At 40.4% G+C, this 10178-nt stretch overlaps 1 protein-coding gene across 1 annotated transcript; it reads left to right on the top strand.

Moving 5' to 3' along the window:
- The first annotated feature begins 480 nt into the window (after positions 1-480).
- On the top strand, positions 481-1413 carry LOC110593568 (olfactory receptor 8S1-like). Its single transcript, XM_021704853.1, has one exon. It carries the CDS (start codon positions 481-483, stop codon positions 1411-1413), a length of 933 nt encoding a protein of 310 aa, XP_021560528.1.
- The last annotated feature ends 8765 nt before the right edge of the window (positions 1414-10178 follow it).

The raw sequence follows: 10178 nt of genomic DNA, 5'->3' as shown, positions 1-10178 counted from the left end.
AAATTTAAATTATTTCATCAGCAAGGTAAGAACGGTACCTACTGTGCCTAATGGATATCAAGACCGATAAGGAGCCATTGGATGATTTTGAACAAAAAATTATGATTGAGAAATTGAAAAGAGAAGGTTTAGAAGACCCCTGCAGATATATGCTAGAATTTTTAGGATTTCTAAACTCTAGGAAGAATGCAGTAGAATCTAAATGCAAGGAATGTGTAGGTGAACCAGGGAGATTCATTTTTCCAGTTAAATCCCTATGAAAGAGGAAGAAGATTCTCTGAAGTATGCAAAAACTGTGACCCAGGATCAATGATAACCAAACAGGATAACAACTCTTCCTGATATACACTGAGGGCAGCTTTGAGATGTCTGAGCAGAGTGGAGGCAGAGCAGGGAGGGATGTATAGTAAGAGGGGTGATGACCCAAGGAGACAGATCTCATCCTTTTTTCTATTTTATCCAGGGAAATCCCCTCCACAAATGGCCTGGATGAACCACAGCACCATCACTGAGTTTATTCTCATTGGGCTGTCCGACAACCCCCACATCGAGGTTCTGGTCTTTGTGCTCTTCCTGGGGATTTACCTCCTGACCATGATGGGGAATCTGATGATGCTGCTAGTAATCAGGACTGATTCCTGCCTCCACACACCCATGTACTTCTTCCTGAGTCACCTGTCCTTTCTAGACCTCTGCTTCTCTTCAGTCACTGAGCCCAAGCTACTGAAGGACCTTCTGTCTAAGAAGAAAACCATCTCAGTAGAGGGCTGCCTGACTCAGGTGTTCTTTGTGTTTATCACTGCAGGGACTGAAGCCTGTCTGCTCTCAGTGATGACCTGTGACCACTATGCTGCCATCTGCCACCCACTGCTCTATGGCCAGGTGATGAGCAGCCAGTTCTGTGTGAGGCTGGTTTTGATCTCATGGGGCCTGGCCTCTTTCAATTCAGTTGTGATTTTGCTCTTGGCTCTTAACCTGGACTTCTTTATGGCCCAAACCATACACAACTACACTTGTGACTTGCCCTCCCTCTTCCCTCTATCTTGCTCTGATATTTCCATCAATATCAACATCTTGATCTGCCCCATCTTACTGCATGGGCTTGGAACCTTCCTCCCAATCTTTTTCTCCTATACCCGTATTGTCTCCACCATCCTGAGCATCAGCTCCACCTCAGGCAGAAGCAAGGCCTTCTCCACCTGCTCCTCCCACCTCATTGCAGTGACCCTGTTCTTTGGCTCAGGGTTGATTCGCTATCTTATGCCCACGTCTGGTTCCTCCCTGGATATGCTCTCCTCCTTGCAGTACAGTGCAGTCACGCCCCTGCTGAATCCCCTCATCTACAGCCTAAAGAACCAAGAGGTGAAGGCAGCTGTGAGGACACTGGCCAAAATCCTGCACTATTTTAGGTAGTGAACAAGGACACAGTGTGACAGATGAGTTTGCTTTGCCAACTGCTTGAATTTAAGGTAGAATTCTGGACCAGTAAGTAGAAGGGAGCCTTATACCATCCTCTCCCTGGCTATACTGCCAACAAAAAGTAAAATACATAAAATTATATCTTGTTTAGCTCTTTAGATATAAAGGTCTATTTTTTCTTCTGCCCCTTCACACCATCAGCACCACTTCCTTCATAGAACTCATAGTTACATGTTGTATCTCCTGAATTAATCAGTAATGTACTTTATCTTGTCATCCTTATTAATTTTGTCTTGTTGATCTACTTTGTTAAAGATTTTATGCATTTTATAGTCCTTCATAATATTTAGACAATTTTTACTTCTTTATCATTCTAAACTAGTCTTAAGTCTGTATTTTTGAAGTTCAACTTTAAAAACAAAATATGTTGAAACCTCCCATCAAAGATTATAAATTTATTTTACTTTAACAATCCCTCCTCCCTCTGCCACGTCAACCTCCTTCACCCATTGTTTGGGGTTTTTTTATGTTTGTTTGTTGTTTGTTTTTGCATTCTGAGATTTTTGTCCCTGGATATTATCAATGTATTATTGTCTTTACATTAGTTGCTGTTGAATCAGTTAAATTCTGGATTTCAATCATAATATTTCTTTAGGCTTCATTCTATGATTAAATTTATTTACTATTCACTGGCATCCCTTTCATAGCACATTCTCCCATCCTACTTCCTTTTTGCACCACAGAGCATAATGGTTAGGTGCATAGTTTTAGGAGCCTAGTTGCTTGTGTTCATATCCTGGCTTTGCCCATATAAGCTTTATCTTCCTGACAAATTGCTTACCTATTCTGCACCTCAGTTTCCTATATATAAAATTGGGATAACAATAGTATCTACATCATATAGTTAGCATGAGGATTAATGAAATGGGAGATCGAGCACTAGAACACTAACAGCCACCATCTGGGTGTTCCTGATCATTATTCATGAGTTCTTCATTTCATTCTGCTTTGATTTTGTTGTAATATGCACTTGTCTAGTTTTTTTTAAGAAAGGGTATTGCAAAGTATTCCAAGACCTTGCATATCTGAAAATCTCTTTATTTTAAGGGTGCCTGGATGGCTCAGTCAGTTAAGTGTCCAGCTTAGGTCATGGTTTTGGCTTGGGTCATGATCTCAGGGTCATGAGATTGAGCCCCATGTCAGGCTCCACACTCAGCATGGAGCCTGCTTGGGATTCTCTCTCTCCCTCTCCCTCTTCCCCCCACTCCATACTCTCTCTTAAAAAAAATAAGAAAGTCTCTTTATTTTGACTCTACATATGAATGAAAATTTGCCTTGTTACAGAATTTTGGGGTCCCCTCTTTTCTCTTCTGTACATACTATACACTGTCATCTGCTATCTAATGTTCTTTAGAAATGTAAGGACAAACAAAAGATAGAAAGCAAAATAGCACCAACAGAACAGAAAAATGGTAAAAAAAAAATTTTTTTTAAATAACATTGCAGAAAATTTCAATAAGCATGGATTACAACAATAATGGAAATACAAACTCATCAAATTAAAAGGAAAAGACTTTAAGATTGGGTTATGAAAGCTATATGTCATATACAAAATAAAGACTTCAAAAATAAAGACTTTGTAAAGGATAAACTTGTGAAATCACTATGCAGTACTAATGTAAACATTGTGTGTCAACAAAACTAAAGAAATCCATTATCTTAAACAATAAATATTATAATCTCAAGGTGCTTGGGTGGCTCAGTTGGTTGAGCGTCCAACTCTTGATCTCAGCTTAGGTCATGATCTCAGGGTCATCAGATTGAGCCCCGGGTCAGGCTCTGCATACAGCAGGGAGTCTGCTTAAGATTCTCTCTCCCTCTCCCTCTAACCCTCTCTCTCTCTCTTTCTCTCTTTAAAAATAAACAAATAAAATCTTTTAAAGAAATTATCATCTCAAAAACAAGACTTGCAAGTGACATGAAGGTGGAAAGTTTTTTTAAATTGTTCAAAGATCTAAAGTAGAAAATGCATACAAGAAAGCAGTTGTCAAGGTTTCCTTGTCAGTCAAAATTGAATTCGAAGCAAAAAAAAAATTAGTTGAAGAATCTAGCACGGGGGGGGGGGGGCGGAGCAAGATGGCGGAGGAGTAGGAGACCTGGATTTCGTCTCCTCTCAGGAATTCGGCTGGATAGGGATCAAACCATTCTGAACACCTACAAACTCAACAGGAGATCGAAGAAAGGAAAAGCAACAACTCTCTGAACAGAGAAGCGACCACTTTCTGGAAGGTAGGACGTGCGGAGAAGTGAATCCGAGGCGATATTTGGGAGGATAGACGGCGGGGAGGGGCCTCTGTTGGCCGCTTCTGGCAAGTGATAGAGCCGCGGAGCACAAAATCGGAACTTTTGAAAGTCTGTTCCGCTGAGGGACGTCACTCCAGTGGCTAAGCAGGGGGTGGAACCCTTGTGGGACAGTGTGGTCTCAGGACCCTCGGGGTCACAGAAAGACCGGGGGTGCCTGAGTGTGGCAGAGCTCCCAGGTAATGGAGCAGGGAAGCTGGCTTCAGAGACGGAGCCGAGGCCCGGGCTCTCAGCTCCGGGTTGCCATAAACCGTGATCCGCGGCACATTCGGGCCACTGCTCCTCCAGCAGGGACCCAACAAGCAGCAGATCCGGGGAGACTCACCTTCCTCCCCCAGGAGGAGCGGCGCGGGAGCACACTGCAGGAATCTGCTAGGTTTGGAGACTCCACACGGGGTCGGGTGCCAGAGATAGAAACGCTCGGTCACAGGCCGGGTGAGCACAGAGTGCGGCCGGAGACTGGGGACACGGGAGTGATTGACTGCTTTTCTCTGGGGGCGCACTGAGGAGCGCGGACCCGAGTTCTCAGCTCCTCCAGGGCAGAGATTGGGAGGCCGCCATTTTCACTCTCTGCCTCCAAAGCTGTACGGAAAGCTCGCAGGGAACAAAAGTTCCGGAGAGCAACCCGAGCAGATTACTTAGCCCGGACCGGGCGAGGGCGGGGCAATTCCACCTCTGGCAAAGACATTTGGAAACCACGACAACAGGCCCCTCCCCCAGAAGATCAGCGAGAACAGCCAGCCAAGACCAAGTTTACCGATCAATGAGAACAGCAGAACTCCAGCGCTAGGGGAATACTACACATAAAATTCATGGCTTTTTTACCATGATTCTTTAGTCTTTCAAAGTTTTTTTTTTTTTAAACTGTCTTTTTTTTTTTTTGAATTTTTCTTTTTCCCTTTTTCAACCAACATCTTATCAATCCCTTTTTTAAAAAACATTTTTATTCTTCATTTTTAGAGTCATATTCTATCCCTTCATAGTAGTTACCCGTATTTTTGGCATATATATATAAGTTGTTCTCTCTTTAAAATTTTGAGATAGTTTCTTCTAACAGATCAAAATATACCCTAAATCTCTAGTATATGGTTTTTTTCTACTCCCCTGCCTGATCACATTCTCTCCCTTTTTTTTCTTTTTTCTTTTTTTAAATCCTCTTCTTTCTTTTTTCAAACAACTTCTTATCAATTCCTTTTATAAAATTTTTTGTAATTTCCATCTTTACAGTCATATTACATCCCTTCATCATATCAACCCTTATTTTTGTACATACATAAGTTTTTCTTTCTTTAAAATTTTGGAGGGCACTTTCATCTAACAGACCAAAATACACCCAAAATCTAGTGTGTGGCACTGATCTATATACCAGCCTGATCATATTTGATCACATTCTGGTTTTTTGTTGCTGTTGTTTTGTTTTGTTCTGTTTTTGTTTCTTTTTATCTTTATCTTTTTCTTTTTCTTTTTTTCTTTTTCTTTTTTCTCTCTTTCCCTTTCATTTCCCACTGCTTCAGGTCTTTTCTGATTTGTTTAGAGTATATTTTCTGGGGATGTTGTTACTCTGCAAGCATTTTGTTCTCTCATTAATCTATTCTCCTCTGCACAAAATGACAAGACAGAAAAAAATCACCTCAACAAAAAGAACAAGAGGTAGTACCAACTGCCAGGGACCTACTCAATACGGACATTAGTACGATGTCAGATCTAGAGTTCAGAATCATCACTTTAAAGATACTAGCTGGGCTTGAGAAAAGCATGGAAGTTATTAGAGAAACCCTTTCTGGAGAAGTAAAAGAACTAAAATCTAACCAAGTTGAAATCAAAAAGGCTATTAATGAGGTGCAATCAAATATGGGGGCACTAACTGCTAGGATAAATGAGGCAGAAGAGAGAATCAGTGATATAGAAGACCAAATGATGGAAAATAAAGAAGCTGAGAAAAAAAGAGATAAACAACTACTGGATCACGAGGGCAGAATTCGAGAGATAAGCAATACCATAAGACAAAACAACATTAGAATAATTGGGATCCGAGAAGAAGAAGAAAGAGAGAGAGGGGCAGAAAGTATAATGGAGCAAATTATAGCAGAGAACTTCCCTAATTGGGGGAAGGAAACAGGCATCAAAATCCAGGAAGCACAGAGAACCCCTCTCAAAATCAATAAAAATAGGTCAACACCCCAACATCTAATAGTAAAACTTACGAGTCTCATAGACAAAGAGAAAATCCTGAAAGCAGCTCGGGAGAAGAGATATGTAACCTACAATGGTAGAAACATTAGATTGGCAACAGACCTATCCACAGAGACCTGGCAGGCCAGAAAGGACTGGCAGGATATATTCAGAGCACTAAATGAGAAAAATATGCAGCCAAGAATACTATATCCAGCTAGGCTGTCATTGAAAATTGAAGGAGAGATAAAAAGCTTCCAGGACAAACAAAAACTAAAGGAATTTGCAAACACAAAACCAGCCCTACAAGAAATCTTGAAAGGGGTCCTCTAAGCTAAGAGAGACCCTGAAAGGAACACAGACAATATACAATAACAGTCACCTTACAGGCAATACAATGGCACTAAATTCCTATCTTTCAATAGTTACCCTGAATGTAAATGGGCTAAATGCCCCTATCAAAAGACACGGGCTATCAGATTGGATTAAAAAACAAGACCCATCGATATGCTGTCTGCAAAAGACTCATTTTAGAACCAAAGACACCCCCAGATTGAAAGTGAGGGGGTGGAAAACCATTTACCATGCTAATGGACACCAAAAGAAAGCTGGGGTGGCAATCCTTATATCAGACAAATTAGATTTTAAACCAAAGACTGTAATAAGAGATGAGGAAGGACACTATATCCTACTTAAAGGGTCTATCCAACTAGAAGATCTAACAATTATAAATATCTATGCCCCTAACATGGGAGCAGCCAATTATATAAACCAATTAATAACAAAAGCAAAGAAACACATCAACAATACAATAATAGTGGGGTACTTTAACACCCCCCTCACTGAAATGGACAGATCGTCTAAGCAAAAGATCAACAAGGAAATAAAGACTTTAAATGACACACTGGACCAAATGGACTTCACAGACATATTCAGAACATTCCATCCCAAGGCAACAGAATACACATTCTTCTCTAGTGCCCATGGAACATTCTCCAGAATAGATCACATCCTAGGTCATAAATCAGGTCTCAACCAGTACCAAAAGATTGGGATCATTCCCTGCCTATTTTCAGACCACAATGCTTTGAAACTAGAACTCAATCACAAGAGGAAAGTTGGAAAAACTCAAATACATGGAGGCTAAAGAGCATCCTACTGAAGAATGAATGGGTCAACCAGGAAATTAAAGAAGAATTTAAAAAATTCGGGCGCCTGGGTGGCTCAGTCGGTTGAGTGACTGCCTTCGGCTCAGGTCATGATCCTGGAGTCCCAGGATTGAGTCCTGCATTGGGCTCCTTGCTCAGCGGGGAGTCTGCTTCTCCCTCTGACTCTCCTCCCTCTCGTGCTCTCTGTCTCTCATTCTCTCTCTCACAAATAAATAAAAAATAAATAAAATTAAAAAAAAGAATTTTAAAAATTCATGGAAACCAATAAAAATGAAAACACAACTATTCAAAATCTTTGGGATGCAGCAAAGGCAGTCCTAAGAAGAAAGTATATAGCAATCCAAGTCTTTCTCAAGAAACAAGAAAGGTCTCAAGTACACAACCTAACACTACACCTAAAGGAGCTGGAGAAAGAACAGCAAATAAAGCCTAAACCCAGCAGGAGAAGAGAAATAATAAAGATCAGAGCAGAAATCAATGAAATAGAAACTAAAAGAACAGTAGAACAGATCAACAAAACTAGGAGCTGGTGCTTTGAAAGAATTAACAAGATTGATAAACCCCTGGCCAGACTTATCAAAAAGAAAAGAGGAATGACCCAAATCAACAAAATCATGAATGAAAGAGGAGAGATCACAACCTACACCAAAGAAATACAATTATAAGAACATATTATGAGCAACTCTATGCCAGCAAATTAGATAACCTGGAAGAAATGGATGCATTCCTAGAGATGTATCAACTACCAAAACTGAACCAGGAAGAAATAGAAAACCTGAATAGGCCTATAACCACTAAGGAAATTGAAGAAGTCATCAAAAATCTCCCAAAAAACAAAAGCCCAGGGCCAGATGGCTTCCCAGGGGAATTCTACCAAACATTTCAAGAAGAATTAATACCTATTCTTCTGAAACTGTTCCAAAAAATAGAAATGGAAGGAAAACTTCCAAACTCATTTTATGAGGCCAGCATTACCTTGATCCCAAAACCAGACAAAGACCCCATCAAAAAGGAGAATTACAGACCAATATCCCTGATGAACATGGATGCAAAAATTCTCACCAAAATACTAGCCAATAGGATCCAACAGTACATTAAAAGGATTATTCACCATGACCAAGTGGATTTATCCCTGGGCTGCAAGGTTGGTTCAACATCCTCAAATCAATCAACGCAATACAATACATTAACAAAAGAAAGAACAAGAATCATATGATCCTCTCAATAGATGCAGAAAAAGCATTTGACAAAATACAGCATCCTTTCTTGATCAAAACTCTTTAGAGTATAGGCATAGAGGGTATATACCTCAATATCATAAAAGCTGTCTATGAAAAACCCACAGCGAATATCATTCTCAATGGGGAAAAACTGAGAGCTTTCCCCCTAAGGTCAGGAACGCGGCAGGGATGTCCACTATCACCACTGCTATTCAACATAGTATTGGAAGTCCTAGCCACAGCAATCAGACAACAAAAAGAAATAAAAGGCATCCAAATCAGCAAAGAAGACGTCAAACTCTCACTCTTTGCAGATGATATGATACTTTATGTGGAAAACCCCAAAGACTCCACCCCAAAACTGCTAGAACTCATACAGGAATTCAGTAAAGTGGCAGGATATAAAATCAATGCACAGAAGTCAGTGGCATTTCTATACACCAACAACAAGACAGAAGAAAGAGAAATTAAGGAGTCGATCCCATTTACAATTGCACCCAAAACCATAAGATACCTAGGCATAAATCTAACCAAAGAGACAAAGGATCTGTACTCAGAAAACTATAAAATACTCATGAAAGAAATTGAGGAAGACACAAAGAAATGGAAAAACGTTCCATGCTCATGGATTGGAAGAACAAATATTGTGAAGATGTCAATGCTACCTCGAGCAATCTACACATTCAATGCAATCCCCATCAAAATACCATCCACTTTTTTCAAAGAAATGGAACAAATAATCCTAAAATTTGTATGGAACCAGAAAAGTCCCCGCATAGCCAGAGGAATGTTGAAAAAGAAAAGCAAAGCCGGCGGCATCACAATTCCGTACTTCCAGCTCTATTACAAAGCTGTCATCATCAAGACAGTATGGTACTGGCACAAAAACAGGCACATAGATCAATGGAACAGAATAGAGAGCCCAGAAATGGACCCTCAACTCTATGGTCAACTAATCTTTGACAAAGCAGGAAAGAATGTCCAATGGAAAAAAGACAGTCTCTTCAACAAATGGTGTTGGGAAAATTGGATAGCCACATGCAGAAGAATGAAACTGGACCATTTCCTTACACCACACACAAAAATAGACTCCAAATGGTTGAAAGACCTAAATGTGAGACAGGAGTCCATCAAAATCCTAAAGAAGAACACAGGCAGCAACCTCTTCGACCTCAGCCGAAGCAACTTCTTCCTAGAAACATCGCCAAAGGCAAGGGAAGCAAGGGCAAAAATGAACTATTGGGACTTCATCAAGATAAAAAGCTTTTGCAAAGCAAAGGAAACAGTCAACAAAACCAAAAGACAACCGACAGAATGGGAGAAGATATTTGCAAATGACATATCAGATAAAGGGCTAGTATCCAAAATCTATAAAGAACTCATCAAACTCAACACCCAAAGAACAAAGAATCCAATCAAGAATTGGGCAGAAGACATGAACAGACATTTTTCCAAAGAAGACATCCAAATGGCCAACAGACACATGAAAAAGTGCTCAATATTGCTCAGCATCAGGGAAATCCAAATCAAAACCTCAATGAGATACCACCTTACACCAGTCAGAATGGCTAAAATTAACAAGTCAGGAAATGACAGATGTTGGCGGGGATGCGGAGAAAGGGGAACCCTCCTACACTGTTGGTGGGAATGCAAGCTGGTGCAGCCACTCTGGAAAACAGTATGGAGGTTCCTCAAAAAGTTGAAAATAGAGCTACCATACAACCCAGCAATTGCACTACTGGGTATTTACCCCAAAGATACAAATGTAGGGATCCAAAAGGGTACGTGCACCCCAATGTTTATAGCAACAATGTCCACAATAGCCAAACTGTGGGAA

Source organism: Neomonachus schauinslandi, chromosome 5, assembly GCF_002201575.2.
Source record: "Neomonachus schauinslandi chromosome 5, ASM220157v2, whole genome shotgun sequence".
NCBI classification, from domain to species: Eukaryota; Metazoa; Chordata; class Mammalia; order Carnivora; family Phocidae; genus Neomonachus; species Neomonachus schauinslandi.
Note: the sequence above shows the minus strand (reverse complement) of the source record. Positions and strands in the feature narration are given on the sequence as shown.